Source organism: Hesperophylax consimilis, chromosome 27 (assembly GCF_061612785.1).
Source record: "Hesperophylax consimilis isolate HC1 chromosome 27, BYU_Hcon_1.0, whole genome shotgun sequence".
NCBI lineage: Eukaryota > Metazoa > Arthropoda > Insecta > Trichoptera > Limnephilidae > Hesperophylax > Hesperophylax consimilis.
Window position 1 is genome coordinate 7,818,379 of NC_142862.1, and position 17,947 is coordinate 7,836,325.

General features: G+C 34.6%; 1 protein-coding gene across 1 annotated transcript in view; it reads right to left on the reverse strand.

Moving 5' to 3' along the window:
• Nucleotides 1–35: 35 nt before the first annotated feature.
• Nucleotides 36–17,947, reverse strand: part of LOC149410541 (regulator of microtubule dynamics protein 1-like) — a 31,079-nt gene continuing 13,167 nt past the window's right edge. Inside the window, exons 4-9 of the mRNA XM_089648367.1 lie at nt 10,610–10,850; nt 9,551–9,649; nt 9,309–9,424; nt 6,423–6,559; nt 6,233–6,329; nt 36–4,451 (exon numbers count right to left, since the gene is read on the reverse strand). Coding sequence (XP_089504493.1) covers nt 4,389–4,451; nt 6,233–6,329; nt 6,423–6,559; nt 9,309–9,424; nt 9,551–9,649; nt 10,610–10,850 — 753 coding nt within the window. The 3' untranslated portion in view covers nt 36–4,388. The remainder of the gene's footprint in view (nt 4,452–6,232; nt 6,330–6,422; nt 6,560–9,308; nt 9,425–9,550; nt 9,650–10,609; nt 10,851–17,947) is intronic.

A 17,947-nucleotide genomic window follows, 5' to 3' on the forward strand; every position in this document is an offset into this window, starting at 1 on the left:
AACCAAAAAAAATGTATATTATATCATTTGATTGAAATACATAATAATATAAACTGTTACAATATCTTCATATAAAAACCGCTAATGTAAATCTATTTTATAACCTACATATCACCATTTTCTAACCTATACAGGTTCTAGCGCATGTTTCTTTGAAGAATATTTATGAACGAATATATTATTGAATTTGTAAAATACATAATATTTTGAATTTGAATTTTAGAATACTATTTAATTTTTCAGAAGACGTTGAATTTAAATTTTAGAACACTATTCCAGAAAACATTTATTTTGTACTTTAAGCCTTGCACACCTCCCTGCAATAAGAAGGCGATTTAGGTAGAGTGGTGGTGGGGTTAAAATTGGCATCTTCCCTACAGTCCCTGCCGCAGTGTGAAACTGATCGTGCAGTAAAGCGCTTGTTGATCAAGATGGCACCCACACTTTCAAACATCATAAAATAGGAATGGCTCTGTCGCTTTCAATTATGTAAAAAAGCGCTTTTTTACATAAATGCTCTGACAATTATGTAAAAAAGGAAAGAGAAAATTTGGATGAAGAACTGGTTGTCGATGAATTGCTGGAATTTTAGCCATATGAATTTAATGAGAGTACTGGAACCAGCAGACCTGAAGAACTTATATCGATATCTTATAACTGATATTGTGGGGTCGCACATACTGATTTCAGAGTTGGGGCCGATTTGTCTACTCACTCAGTGATAAGGGAAGCCATCTAGGGTGCTCCCCGCCACTGCCCCGATATTGCCTCGGATTGCAAGGAGTTGTGCAAGGTCTTTTAAAATCCATTGATTTTTAATTTTAATTTTAAAATGCTATTCAGTAATACATTGAATTTGAATTTTAGAATACTATGTATTGAGTTTCTAGAATATATATATTAAATTGAATTTTTATAAATCAGGATTACTATGAACCTTAAAATAACTATGTACATTCATTTTAAATGCTACGTAATATAAATCGAATATAAATTTTCAATAAAATCACCTTATTTATGTATGAACATACTCTGTAAGGCAGGACTGGAAAAACTTGGGACATATTTTTTAGTTGGCAATATAAATTGGAAAAAAATTAAGAAAGAAAGGTGAAGTGGACATATTGAAAATTTCATGGTTTTATAAAAAGTACAATTTTTTAAAGATAATTAATTAACAAACAAACATGGCAGACAAAATATTTGGTTATATCTATGTAGTCCTTTGAACATAATATTGCATAACAACTTAATTAATTAGACATTATCTTATTTTTCTAGGGAAAATTGACAGGATTAACACCTCAAGCTAATTTGTTCGTTTTTGGGAACAGCTCATATGGTCTCATAGAAATTGTTGTTTTTCCCTTTTTCATGGTGAGAAATATGATGTAAATGGTGCTAGAAAGAGAAAACACCTCGCTTTATATTCAAATCTAGAAGTTAACCACAGAAGAATTAAAATGTACACAACCAAAAGTTCAGACTGCAATTTGAAAATAATTTGAGAAACTTTGTTATTTTTATATGAAACAACAAAAAAGTAACAGTAACGTTTATGATGAATTTGTCTAATAAAATGTGAGTCTGTGCAGAAAAAATGTAAGGTGAGCCATTTTTAAAACATTTTTATGTTTGTTCAAAATTAAAATATTTAAAAAATTATGTTTATTTCTAATAATAAAATTTGAAAGCGTATTTCAACACCTTTTAAAAACAGTTTTCGGATAGATTCAAAAATATTCAATTTATTAGGATTTTACTGTAAAGCAAGAAATATTTCTATCAAAATATGCCAGAGGCCTGAGGGGTTAGTCCAATTCAATTTAAAATTCCAAATCAAATAATCAACCCAAAAAAATTTAACAGAAATATTTGAAATTCATAAATTTAATAATAAACTGTAATTATTCACAAATAAAAAAAATATATGACACAACATTCAAAAACAGGTACAATAACTTGAATATGGAATGAAAAAAAATAGTATCTATAAAATTAAACAGTTAAAATATTGTGTTATGAAGAAAATTTTCTATTGTAACAATCTTATAATATAGGTAACAAGGTAAAAGATACATTTCCCCAAATAAAAACTAGTTTACAATATTATGTATTTGCATAAAATTACTAATAAATGTGTAAATCTACTATTTATAAGAACTACATTTCGAGTTGAACACGAGTTAAAGCTACTGGCTTCCTATATCTCTATTATAAAAAAAATGTATATAGATAATAGAAACAAAGGAGATGGGCCACGAACCATTAGTAAGAAATTGATTAGTAAGAGTCGCCACATGGTTAATCCAAACCCATTTTAATAGCTCTTGAGGTGATTTTGTCACAAAACAGCGCTATATAAAGTACTACTGCAAATCGCATCTACCAAGAGCGGTGCCCCGCCTTTGTTTCTACCTATACACCAAGTGCATATCTCCATTTTTTTCTATTATCTATGAGAATTTCAATGATGCCCTCAACATAACAAAACAAATAAAAGAATATCATGCATACATAAATATCACCCTGGTGAGAGACCAGGATTCAGAATTAAAACACAGCTTGAATTGGCTTTAGCTACACATATTTGTAAAAATATAGACCTAAAAGACTCAATGTAATGAAACCCACTACATACCAGATCTGAATAACTAGGTTCTCCAAACCTTTCACTTCCCCTCCCACATTACCCTGGCAACATTCCCCAAAATTAACACTTTGTTTCTGAATGGTGATCTAAAAGGGCAATATTGGCAGCATCTTCTACTCTGATACAATTACAGTATAATATTGCAAATCTTAACCTGTACGTACAGTGCGTACGCCAACTGCCGCAGTTGTCGTCACATTTTCAAGTCAAATAAGCATGCTCATTTACAATGTCGAATGTACTCAGATTTTACGATTTGAATGAAAGCAATTGTCGCCAATTTACACAGGACCCATCTAAGACAGACCAATTATATTGATCTGCTGTTTTTACGATTCATCTTCTATTTCTATATTTACGTTAAAGAAATATCGAAAATATTTGGTCAATTTCACAAGTACGGAAAAATTGAGCATGGAGACGCTCACAACACAATTCTATCGGTTTATCAGTACGAGAAAACAAAATTTTTATATCAATGCTACTGGCCTATATTACATTTCACGGGTTAGCAGAAAAATATTTTCGCCAATGTTTGGCTAATACCAATGATAATATGCACCTGCTAACACCATATACACCAACTAAAAATCAAATCATATTGATATTCTGTGACACACAAAAATTAAATTAACAAACAACAAATAAAATTGCATTTTAATTTCAAAAGTTAGTTTCAACAATCACGCAACAAACAATTTATAAGAACATTTCTAAATTATTAACAATTTCAAAATGAAAAGGGAGTTTCAAAGGATACACCACGAAAAACATACATATTTGTACTCTACGAACATAACTTTTGATATAAATATTTAGTGGTACATAATTTTATTTTGACAAAATAAAATTGTTAATAGCTAAAATGTTTTCACATTATTGTCAGCTTAGAATACAAATTGAAGTATAAATTATCAACTAATCTTGAAACTTATTTATGTAACAGATTGATGGGTATTTGATATTTGATGTGAAATGTAAGAAACTACATAATATACTATACAATAATAAACTAGTATTCCATCAATGGTGCAAACGTTTCCCCCTTGATGGGAAGAAGACTCAAATACCTGGGAAGATGAATCCCATGTTTTACAAACTGGGTTAACTTTATAACTGGGACTGGACTGCTGTCAAAGCAATAACGTGGAACACGGGAGATAGCATAATGGGCTTATGGCCTGAGTGAGGACACCATACCGCATATCACTAATGATTTCACCAGGCTTTCGAAAGTTGATTAGCAGAGCCTTCTTGTCTCCCTCAAAAGTCTCCTGATTATTACGTTGCCAATTTCATTCGGACCCCCTCTATATTTCAACAACCGTCGAAAAACATAATCATCGCATCCTGTGCAGTCACAGTCACTGTGCGCGTATATGAGGCACAAATGGGGTCTAAAGGATTGTGTGGATGCAGACAAATGCAAAACTACAGAACACGTTATAGAAGAATGTCCCTTCACCAGTTTCTCAATGGCACTTCTCTGCTGAACCAAGTGACTCCTGAAGCCATCGACCGGCTGAATAACCTCAGCATCCCACTATGATCTTCACCAACTCTTCTCCACCATACGAAGAACTGTTTGAAAACCAATTCTTTGTTTTAACTCTTTAGTTAATAGATTCACGAATTCATAATATACATAATAATATATTACATACACATTGAGCCGATACCCTTATACAATAATAATAAAAGATTGTGATAACTCCTTTAATAAATGACTTAATATCTAGATTCTGTATCCTGAATATTTAGTTAACAATACTTGAGCCTCTCTTTCTGCTACATGATCCTGAAAAAAAAACAATTTTGCTATAATAAATAATATGTAATACATAACATGTTCATAATGTGATTTTTTTAATAACTTTTGCACATGAGTAGTGTATGGATAATTTTTTAGTTCTGTTTTTGTTAAAAGTGAATCGGGTGCTTTTCAATAAGCAGATAGACCTTATTTTTACAACACAGATAATATTTATTTTTGCATAAAATAAAAACTTAATTGTGAAAAAAATAAGGGCTAGTCCATAACATATCTACTCGAGCGATATTTGGCATATTATGGTAAGTTTGCAAAAACCTTTTGAGCAATGGCTTGTCATAATGCGTCAAATTTATAGAACCTAAAAATATGATATAAACGGCAAAATTTAGGTGGATTCATTGGCTTTGAACCACAGTTGTAGCAGTTCACTTTTGCCCCGCTACCGTATTTAAACAAACTTTAACAACCTCCATCTAAGACCGCCTTCGTCTATGGGACTCGTGCTCTATGGGCCTTTCCAGAAGGAAGCAGACTTAATTTCCGAAAGCCAGTACCAATCGGACAACCTTGCGGAGAGGTCGCGCCAACTGATGTGATACGAGCAACTGCTCCAGTCGACATATATCATGGGGGACGCTGATGGCGGACATAGCTAGATATATTTAATCGCTGGTCATCATGTCAATCCCTCACTTATTTAAAATTCTTTCCTAAGAGTTGTATGGCGCCCATTACGGTGAATCAGGTCAGATATTTATGTTATACACAATGTCACGCTTTTAACTAATTTATTGCCACTTTAACTATTATTGCTACTTTAAAATTCCTTCCGTGCGATCAATTCTTCGTATTGTCGCACACCCCTTGAGATCATGCTAATCTTGTTATTTGAGAGTCTCTAGCCCTATTTGTTATTTGAATAAATATAATATTAATCATCGTACCTCTTTTATTCAATAACAAAGCAAACCTCATTGCCTTTTACTAATCAAGTTACAATGGCCCTAGAGTGGTGAATTTGTATGTGAGATTATTGCATTACACTGGCGACCAATGGTGTCTAAATTATTATTAGCCCATGTCCAACGGTTACAATGGCGCACAACGTGGCTACAACTGTTACACAGTAAGCAGTTCATATGTTTCCATGATATTAATGAAATAATATGGTAAATATATTGGTTCTGTATATCTATATAACCAATCGCTCGAGTGGAGACGAGTAACAGCGTCAGGTGAGATATTAATTTAAAATTATTTGTTTATTACTTAAATACTATTTTATATTGCACGAGCACATTAACCTGTCTGGAGGTAATGAGACTATAACAACTCCAATATTAGGACATTTTATGAGGTTCGGTTGGGAAAAAGAAACAAAGATTGTCCACAAATGAGATGGGTCGACAAAGTAAAGAGAAGTTCAGGGCTTCAGTTGCGTAAGAGACACCAATAATCTGCAAAACTAATAAGCAAGGCCAGCCCTATGTGGGCGCAATTGGAGCAGTCCGCTCCGCTCCGGGCGCCGAATTTCTAAGGCGCTGAAAATACCTAACGCATTGCCTTTGAGATTATTTTTCGGATTATCGAGATTATTTATAATGGCTCTACACAAAAATACAAATCATCCACATATTATTGATTACAGTGATCACCTACCTAGACGACCTAGGCGACGTAGGCAACCTAGACGACCTAGGCGACCTAAACAAATTAGGCGTCTATTGTTTTTACTCGCACTAGGCGCCGTTTGGTTCAGGGTCGGCCCTGGAACCATGTACCAAGATAAGATTGAATCAACTTACATCAGACGTTTTGCTTGGCACAGAGATGGTTTTGTCTAACCACTGAAGTCCGGTGGCATAATCTCCTATGCCTATGTGGCATTTAGCTAGCAGCAATCTGAAATGAAAAACATTAGATTCATTTTCAATCCAAAAAATACCTTCTCTTTTTACCAGGTTGATTAAATTAGATTTAATAATACATAGTCACCTGTTTTCCTTCCATTCTATCTTAGAGAGTTCTTCCGCCTTTTCAAACTCTTGCAGGGCGTCTGCATAGTTTGACATGGGCACCTCGGCAAATAGGGTGGAGGCTACCTTACGCTCCAGCCAGGATAGATTGGACAACTATAAATTTAAAAATAATAATTAAACATCCACCAAGTCGGTAAAATGTTGTACATATTTAAGCTGTTTTGGTTCTCAAACACTGGACACGACAAATCTTTTCTTGTGTTGGGCATTTTTTAGTAAATAAGTGATTTTAAGTTTCACGGGTTTCGTGTCTAAGAAAACGGCAACTGTTTTGACGGAAGTCAATAGAAAGTGTTGCAAGAGCCAAAAACAATAATGCAACACATGCTACAATAAATAATAATAGTAAAAGTTATTTGAAAAAAGTTAAAAAGTTACTTGGTCAATAAAATGGCGTTTTTCTTTTATGGTTTAGGGTCAATGATTAATAAACATATAGAGATTTTGAAATTAAAAAAAAAAATCTTGCCTTCCTGATTTTGAAAAATTTTGCATAAAGCCCGGACAACACCGAGGACTTTAGCTAGTATAATATAGTAGTAATATTGAATTGTAAATTGCAAAAGTATTTATAATTTATAAACAACTTATAAAAGTTGACTGCATATATACAGACTTTTCGAAAGCATTCGACAAAGTATCCCATAAACTACTACAGTAGAACCTCGTTAATTCGAAATCCACGGGACATCAAAAATCAAATTTCGAATTAACGAATTCCCACGTAATTCGAAATTTTATGAAAAAAAAAAAAAAAATACTCCGAAAATCGATTTTCTCGGCCGCCTCTTCAAATCCGGATGGTATTTTAGTTGTAAATTCGTATTAATACCAATTATTTCTTTATTTTCGCGGCCGATTACCGTAGCGGCGGGCCCTTTAAATTCAGAAATTCGCAATAAATTCGTAAAAATGCTATATATTTACGCATAAATCGAGATTTCGCTGCCGATTTCGGTCGCGGCCTACCCTTTAAATTGAGATATTCGTAAAAATACGATATATTTCCGCGTAAATCGAGATTTCGCGGTAATTTTCCGTCGCGGCCGGCCTTTTATTTCAAATATCTGAATTTAAATTCGTAAAAATACGATATATTTCCGCGTAAAACGAGAATTCGCGGCCGTATTCCGTCGCGGCCGGCTGTTTAAATTCAGATATTCGAAATAAAATCGCAAAAATACGATATATTTCCGTGTAAATCGAGAATGCGCGGCCGATTTCCGTCGCGGCCGACCCTTTAAATTCAGATATTTGATGTAAATTCGTAAAAATATGATATATTTTCGCGTAAATCGAATTTTATCGGCTGTTTTTCGTCGCGGCCGGCCTTTTAAGTTCAGATATTTGATGTAAATTCGTAAAAATATGATATATTTTCGCGTAAATCGAGATTTCGCGGCCGATTTCGATGATACATTTACGCGTAAATCGAAATTTCGCGGCCGAGTTTCGTCGCGGCCGACCCTTTAAATTCAGATATTTGGTGTAAACTCGTAAAACTACGACATATATCTGCGTAAAACGTATTTTCTCGGCCCTTCAAACTCGGATATTCGAAATAAATGTGATAAAGTACGACATTCCAGTGTAAATCGATTCAGATTTACAAAATAATAATACTAATTAGGACGATGTATAGCCACGTAAAAATACATTTTTCGGCGTTTTACCGCCACGGCTGACTTTTAGATTCAGATTTACGAAATATTATGATTTATTTTCGCAAAAACACCAACAAATTTTCGTGCGCGGACAAAAATAAATTTCGAATTACGAATTAACGAATTTCGAATTAAAAAAAATTTTGTATGAAAAAATTTTTCTGCGGAAATTTTTTTGGCGAAAATTTCGAATTACGCGTTTTTTCGAATTATCGGGGTTCGAATTAACGGGGTTTTACTGTAACCCGAAAACTATTTTCCCTAGGAGCAAGAGATAACATACTAAAATGGTTTACTAGCTATTTATCAAATCGTAAACTATTTGTTAAAATAAAATCTTTGCTATCGAAAGCTTTCTGTGCGACCAGTGGCCTACCGCAAGGTAGTCACCTCGGTCCGGTTTTGTTTTTCATTTTCATTAACGATATAACAAATTGCTTCGACGATGTTGAGGTATTGCTCTTTAAACAAGCCATTAAACTGTTATACATATCTCTAGTTAGAAGCATAATTGAATACAACTCAGTAGTTTGGTTTCCCTCTTACAAAATTCACATTAATAACATTGAGCGAATACAAAAATTTTTTCTACGTTTTGTAAATTTTAAATTAAATATCCCACTAGAAGACTTACAATATCATTTCTTATTATACTCTAAAAATACACACATTGGAAGACAGGCGTAAAATAAACGACTTAAATTTTTTATTCAAAATTCTAAACTAAATTCTGACGGTTGCGAACTTCTGCAACTCATAAACTTACGAATACCTACAATAACAACACGACAAAATACATTATTCCACTGCAACACACATAAGCGCAACTACATTGCGAACTCCCCAATACAACGGTTTCACACTATGGGAAACCAATACTAAGGTGATGAACACTATTCCTAAATGGAAGTTGTATTTTTGTAAACCAGTCAAATCACCGTATTTTTTAATTTATGTTTTTGTTCTTTTTATTTTTGTTTCTTGCATAAATTATTTAATGTAATTTTATTTTTATTATTTCTTTCTCATGTTACAATATTGTCTGTCAAAATTTACCACCTACATGTAAAAGCCCTCTGGGCGTTAAATATATAAATAAAATTTATTTACCAAGAAAAAAAAAAAATATTGTTTATCATTCTGTTTCAATAATTGTTATTCTCTTGGTAGAGGTTCACCTCATATTTGAAGCGTCCGATTAGATGGTATAGGCTGGCATCAGACGGGTTAAGCCTAAGAGCTTCTTGCACATGCTCTCTGAAGATGGCGCCATCTTGGATCCTGTCTTTGGTACCTGAAATAAATAAGTAAATAAAATAATCGAATGACAATGATTTTAATCTGTAATTTTTGCTACAAGTGACTTTCACAAAGTGAAATATTTACAGTATTGGAGGGGAAAAATTCAATTTGTAATTACCAACGTAATCTGATCTCATTCCAACCAAGATGGCATACCATTTGTGAGCTTCTGCGTTTTCTCCATCTTTTTCCACGGCCTCCTTGCAATAGTCGATACCTGTAACCATTCACAATGTTTTTTTTGCAACGAAAACAGTCTTGGTCTGTTAGACAAGCCTAAAGAAAAAAACAGTCAAGGTCTGCCAGACAAGCCTAAAGAAAAAAACAGTCAAGGTCTACCAGACCAGCCTAAATAAAAAAACAGTCAAGGTCTACCAGACCAGCCTAAATAAAAAAACAGTCAAGGTCTACCAGACAAGCCTAAAGAAAAAAAATGTAGCGACATCAGTCACTTTATTATTTTGCTGTTGACCATTAACGTTTTTTTTTATCAAACTAACAATCGTTCCCTGGATTTTCTCTAGTAATATTGAATAGAAAAAGCATGCCATAGGTGTTCTGTATGTTCTGAAAATAGATATGAATCAAATAAAAATTTACGTCCCAGCGGCAGGTACTGGTCGTGCTCATTGGTAACCGGATAAAACAAACATTTCAATTTGGGAGGCAGGTATGGGTATCGCGGCCCCAGGAACCATTTATTGGATAACTAACACCCCTGCCATAGGACAGTCCAAGTGGTTCGCAACATTTGGTGGCCTAGCAGCGGTGCCCAGGTTCATGGGGTGAGGTTCGTCTAGGTCTTAGCTGGTCGAATTGGGAGACTGGTAGAGGGAGATCTTTTGACCTCTCGATCCATCGCCTTGCACCGCAGTGGGAGAGATGGACTTATTGACCCCCAGATTCCTCTACCCACCCCTCATACCTTTTTCCTAGAACTTTCTGTCTTTTCTTGCCCTAAAAAAACATCCACACAGCATCCTCAAAGATGACATAGGTCCTGAGACAAATTATTTTGCTCAGTGCCTCCTGTGTGGAGCTAATGTAGAAAAAAAGGACATGATGGAAAAAAGAGATTGTATTTCTTCAGTTTTTCGTTTTGTCATGGACCGTGTTTATACTGTTTATTTTATGCTTCCTACAAAAATAGACCGATAAATAAAATATAAAAAATTACCTTCAAACAGGATCTTCTTTTTCCCATTCTCGTCTCTGTTCTTTTCACAGACGTTGGCTTTCCTCTGGCAACATTTACCCATCCGCCAGAGCACGTCGGTCAGGAGACTGTCGTTGCTGATGTCGCTGCTGCCGTTCCGAGGAGTTGCCAACTCCGCTCGGAGGTCCTTCAGCATCTGGAAGCCGCTGTTGACTTCTTCTTCGGAGCCGTTTGCCAGGCAAGTGTCGACAGTGGCCAGAATCTGGAAAAAAAATTATCACATTAACCTTTACAACACTGGCCTTTTCAACTTAATCTATTCTATCATGGAGGACATTTTGACCGAGTGTATGTGTATTAATAAATTAAACTTCATGGAACATATATGCAACTACCGTGCAGACAAGATTAACATAACATAACACAACACAAGATTAACCGAAAAATTAAATATTATTTTTAATTTTTGCAGAATCTGTAGGGAGGAAGATTTTTTTGTGTAGCTTAAGGGAGTTAAGCAAAAGGACATAAGAAAGAGGAAGGTAGGGATGTATCTGGCTACTCAGATCTGGTCACTAAACATGTCTAAATCCATTTTCAGCAAAAAAAATAAATTTGTATTTTACCTGCATAATATAACTCTTTTGACGTGATTAAAAAACATAGTTTATTTTTAATTTTTTAAAAGAAAGACAAACATTCCCGGGTTACGAATAACCTGACAATATTTGAAAATCTCCTACTACCACCACAGTAAGCGGAAAATATTGCTTGTTTTGTAATGGAGGACTTAGCCAACCGAGGAATTAAACACACACTACCTGGATGGGACACAAACACAATATCAACTCAGCCACAGACCGGTAGACCGATTAATATATACATATATATAGAACATAAGCTAAAGTCAATTAAACCTAAATGGCGAAATCTTCTTATAAGCAGAATATATATATTAAAAATACAATAACCCAATTACATTGATTAAAATTTACCATTAGGCTGCTCACTGTAAACCAGTTTTACAATTATAATTTTTTTTTTTTTTCTTTCAGTGAAATTGTTAGGTTAGGTTAGGTTGTATGTTAGGTGAAATGGTTATTACAATTATTAGGAATGTTTAGACCACCAAGCTAGGTGTTGTGGTGGTTGATTATATTGTTTGACAATACATTTTACGTATATTATATAGACAGTTTTGATTAGCGGCGTAATTGTACTACGGTTTGTTGATACACGTGAATGAATTGGACCAACTGAAATTTGTGTATATTTAACGAGATAAAATTATATACAGTACCCCTCCTGTTAACCAGGCTGGGTGAGATTTTTTGATTTGAGTAATTGTAAGGTGTTATCTATCTTCCTTTTTTGTAACAATTAGATATAATGATATCCTCACTGGGATCTCCCACGCTGAGGATTTCATTTACACATTATTAAAATTTAGTAGAACGGATAATATAAAGTAATTATAAATATATTACATAGCGTTTTTTGTTCAGGTTAATGGTTCTGTATTGATACTCTTAGTATCGCCCTGGTGAAAGATCACCATTCAGAATCGAAACATTGATTAATTAGTGATTTCTAATATCGATTCTGATGTATAGAATAGATATGAAATTATTGTGTGCATAAACCATGAACGATTTTTTTTAAATTTTTTATATTAACTCCACACAGGAGGCCTTGAAGAAAATAATTTCCCTCAGGGCCTATATCATCTTTGGGGATGCTGTGTGGAGGGTCTTTTTGATTGAAGTATAAATGGAGAGATCCAACAAGAAATGCAAGGCAGATGTAAGTGTATAACAGAATGGGAGAGGGCACCAGGAATGAGATAATCCAAAGTACTCATAAAAGGACCAGACCCTAGACGAACCAAGAAACTACTCGATATGGACAGAAACTCGCTGAGGAAACTGGTAGGACTACTAACGGGATACTGCCATCTCAGGAGACACATGCGGATATTGTGAGTGGAAAACACCAATAGATGCAGGAAATGTGAAGAAGATGAAGAGACTCCTCCAATTCACCTGTGGTGCCAATGTCCTGCCCTGGTGGGAACTAGGCTCAGATACCTGGGGAGACATACAGTAGAACCAGGAGACATAGCCACATACCCAATGACAACCCTGGTGAACTTTATTAAAGGGACTGGGTTGCTGTTAAAGGATTGAAGTAAAATGGGAGAAAGCACAATGTGCCTATGGCCTAAGTGCTCACAGGAACTATGTGTAAACCGTCTCCGCTTTAAAAAAAATAAAAATAATAATAACACTAAGAAAGGGGTTACCTAGATAGTTTGATCACAAATAGTGTCCGGGGAGTAGGTAGAGCAGAAACAGATGGGAGTTAACCAAGAAAAAAAACTATGTTAACCCCTCAGGCCTCTGGCATATTCTGTTGGAAGGCCAGAGTATTTCCACTTAAATATTAAATCCAAATTAACAGAGTATTCCTGAACGTATACGAAAACTAAAAAACTGTTCTAGAAAGGTGATAAAATACGTTTTCAAGTTTTATTATTAGAAATAAACATAAATTTTTGAAATATTAAAATATTGATTGCAAACATAAACAATTTTAAAAAATGGCTCACATATTTCATTGGACCAATGTATTACAAACGTAGTTACCAGCTCACTTTTGTGTTGTTTAGAAGTGTAAATTTTAATTTTTCTGTGGTTAACTTTTAGATTTGGTGCGTTTATGAAACAGTGGATTAACAGACAAATTAATAGAACTTTGACTGTCACTATATAAACATACCGGTGTATTTTTATGTTTTTCTATCATATCAGATAGTAAGTTATTTAAGTAAATAGCCTCTTTGCAAGCTTCGGATAGAGCCATATATTCTGCTTCTGTACTAGACAAGGCAACTGTTCTTTGCTTTCTAGATTCATAAGATATAACACATCCTGACATTATGAAACAGAACCCAGTATATGACCTTCTATCTAAGGTACATGACGCCCAATAGCATCTACAAAACCATGTAAAGAATAATCACTTTTCTTATAAACTAAAGCATAGCTTTTGGTTTTTTGTAGATATTTTAACAATCTTTTTAAATGTTTCCAATGAGTTTCATTATAACAGCTATTATACTGACTTAGATAACTTACGCTGTAAGCAATGTCTGGTCTTGTCAACACAGATAAGTACATAAGACTCCCTATTAACTGTTGGTATGGATATTTTATAATATCATCACTTTTATTTACATCTTTCTCTAACTTTAAATTAACTTCCATAGGGGTATCTGAAGTATGACAATCTGACATATTGAACTTATTTAAAATATTGTTTACAAAAAGCTCTTGATCAACAGTAATACAATCTTTTTGAGCATTCACTCTCATTCCTAGACACTGTTTAATCTCACCTAAATCTTTTATCTTAAATTTATCAATAAGTTCATTCTTTAACTGTTCATAATAATTTTCTGAATTATAAAATACAAAGAAATCATCCACAAATAATGCAACAAATATTTTAACATTATTATTACCTTTTATGAAAAGACAAGGTTCATATTTGGATTTTTTATATCCTAAGTTCAATAAACATTCTTCTACTCTAATATTCCAACTCCTAGCAGACTGTTTGAGACCATAAATGGCTCTTTTTAATTTCAATACTTTATTTTTACAATCAACAAAATGAGAGTATTCTGGTATTTCTGTAAAAACATTTTCCTTAAGAAAACCATTTAAGAATGCTGTTGGTACATCAAGGTGGTTCATATTGGGATCAAGTTACAGTACACTCAAGGCAAACAATAATCTAAGAGTGGAATATCTTAACACTGGTGAGAAGGTTTCGGTAAAATCTATACCCTTCTTCTGAGAAAAACCTTTTGCAACAAGTCTTGCTCTGAAACGCACTTCACCATCACTGTTATATTTCTTTTTAAGAACCCACTTATTATTATTTATAATTTTTACCACTGTGCCGTCCTTTGGCCTGTCCACTAGCTCCCAACAGAGGCGGTTCCTTGGTACGTGCATTTGTGCATTGCACTGCTTGTCTTCAATCTCCACATAACAAATTACAACGACATCTGTGCCCCAGTGATCGATGTAAGAAATTCGTAATTCCCGTCAGGTCATTATTTGAGCTATCTTCTAGTAAAAAAAATCCCGCGCAAGAGCAAGCAATCGTGCATACTCCGAAATGCACAGAACCAACTTTTACCATACTACTAAAACAGCATCGGGCGGTATCGAGACAGCCCGAAGTAGCCGAAACGGTGACATGAGCGAGACAGATTACACTCTTAACGTCAAATTACGTGTTAGAGCAGTGCAGATACATAACCCATCCGTGCATTATCGAAGTGCTTTGACGGCGAGTGAATTTTGCATCACTTTGATCATGCGTAATCCAATGCGTTTGGAATGGATTCGCTTAGAAATACTAATGTTCAATGTTAACGCAACAACATTAACACATTGGAACTCGTTCGCGGTGAAATCAAACGGTTTCGCTATATTTTCAACGATGAATTGAGTGTCCTTTATTTTCAAGATAATTTTGTATTATTTAATCAGTTGTTTTAGAAATATAACTTAGAAAATAGAATGAATTGCAGTAAGTGTTCCCATTCATTAATTTGCTCCACCTAAATTACAGACTAGGTACATATTAAAAGTGAAATGCACTGCTGGTAATTACAGTCACGGGCCGCGTCTGGCTCCCAAGTGTCATTATCACTAATCAGGCGTCATAACCACTAAACCACACCGGGGACAAAGTCTCATAAAGACTGTCATCTGACTCACTTGTCGATTCAGCAGGAACATATGTAACATCATTCACATCATCTTCTTTGATATATGTGCTATTCAAATGACTGTCTCCTGTGTAATCTGGTTGCTGTTTTTCTTCTACGAAAATATTTGTTGATGAACTGTCATTAATATTTTCCATCACTACAACATCTCTGCTGGTCATAATACGATTGGTCTTCGGGTTGTAAAGCCTGTAACCCTTAATGTTCTCTGGGTAACCAATCAGGATATGTTCTTCAGCCTTTCTGTCCCATTTAGTCCTCTTTGCTTTCGGAACGTGGACCATCACAGGACTGCCGAATATCCGAATATGACCGAGATCTGGTTTTTTACCACTCCATAGCTCATAAGGTGTTTTTTGTAATCCTGATGCATTTTCACACCTTGACCCTTTGTGTGAAAATGGCAATCTCGACTGCTTCCCTTCACAACATGTGATGCAGTTAAACTTATCAAAGTCAGCCTTATCCGGGTATAAAATTCCTTCCACAGCGCCATCCTTCATAGCATTTAAAGTTTTACTGTTAATGTGTCCCAACCGTCGATGCCATATTTCACTTGTCACATTTGTCGCTGAGCACGCAAACAAATTTTCTGACTTAATATTTAATCTGTACACTCCATTTACTAGATTTGCTTTTCCTACCAGCACATTCTGTCGATTGCGTATATAGCAAACTTCCGATTCAAAGTTAACCTTGTTTCCACTTTGAATCAGCTGACTTACTGATAACAAATTAGTTGACAGGTTAGGCACACATAAAACATGTTTAACAGGGATATCAAACTCCGAACTGTCCACTACGGTCGTAATCATCGTGTTTCCTGAGCATATAACTGGTATTTTGTTTTGATTTGCAACTACTATTTCTTTTACTTTGTGTCTGTACGACACATTTTGTAAACAATTCTTATCAGTAATCATGTGTGAACTTGCACCCGAATCTACGTACCAATCGGAATTTTTTCATTACTTTTTACATTTACTTTTCATTACTTTCACTTTTATGCTGTGAATTATTATAGCACTTATTCATATAATGTCCGAGTTTCTTACATTTGTAACAGCGTATTGTTTTGACAGAATTCAAAGATGGCGACGGTAACTCTTTCGATTTTGACGTAAAAGCAGGGTTGCCATTTTTCTTGCTATTTCGGAGCTGCCAACCTTTTGACAAAAAAGCACTATTTGTTCCAGAGCTGCCAACTTCCGAACTCATGTCCAACAATTTCGACTTTATAACATCCGTGCTGATGTGCAATCCACTATGCTCTATGGCCATTACTAAAGGAGCAAACCTGTCTGTTAGCCCCGCCAGTAATAATGACCCGATCCACTCATCAGTGATCTGAAAGCCGGTACCTTTAAGTTTCTGTGCGGTATCAACCATTTGCGTTACATAGGCACCCATTGACTCGGAGTCTTCTAGTCGAATAGATATTAGCTGACGAAGTAGACTGATGCGACGAGTGAAGCCACAATCATCATATAGGGCCTTCAAACGCTTCCATACATCTTGTACTGTTTGCTCATTTTTGATGTGAACATAAATTGAAGAATCAATCGTCATAATAAGTTTAGATTTTGCCTTTTTATCATCCAGACTTGTACAATCAGATGATTCTGGCTTGTGAATATCCACACCATCCAACATCAAAAAATGTTCAGCTGCAAACGCCCACTCATCATAATTTTCACGTCCCTTCAATTTAGGTACATTCACTATGTAACTTCCCGCCATGTTGAAATAAACGCACACCGAGAACGCGGTAACAGATTGTCGATCACAAAAACAGTTATTATTGCGGCGATTTACACTGTTTTTATAGAGTATATGATATACTGGTCACTGATTGTCCAACTAAATAGTATTTTACGCAGGAAAACTTTGATTTAACGCTGATTTAACGCGAGTTATCGCTCTGGGCCCATAACCTAATAAAACTCCAAGGTTGGTGGAAATCGACTGACATTTATTTAGTTTATAGATACATCGTAGATGGAGTTAGTCACACATATTAATTTTGTTATATAATTCTAACAGTTTTCTTCTTCTAACACCGTTTAGATCATATGTTTCACTATGACAATAAGGGAGATATAATGATTTTTACGAGACCTATACGAGCAGTTCCCAAATGCAGAACATTTAGAGAGTTAACAGAGATTGCAATGTTGATCTCTGTAATATAATTGGGGTCACCAAGGAAGTGGTCAGCAATCAAATGATAGCAAAATTTATAAACAATGATAGCCGAGATAAATCCCTAGTAAAACAGTATATTATTATCTTTTGTTAAACATTCTACAAAATTAGGCTATGTGTAGATATTTTTAATAAGGAAAATATGTACCTATGTCAAACAATACATTTACACACTTTGATAATAATCTATTCAGGGGCTGGTTCTCTTAAAATTACTTCCACTGTATACTGTGATTGAAAATATAACGAAATATAAGATTATAAACTAATTTGATTGATCCCAAGCTAACTATGAGCGTAATAGAAGTATCCACTTTGAAATACATAGTCGCTAATCATTGTGAAAT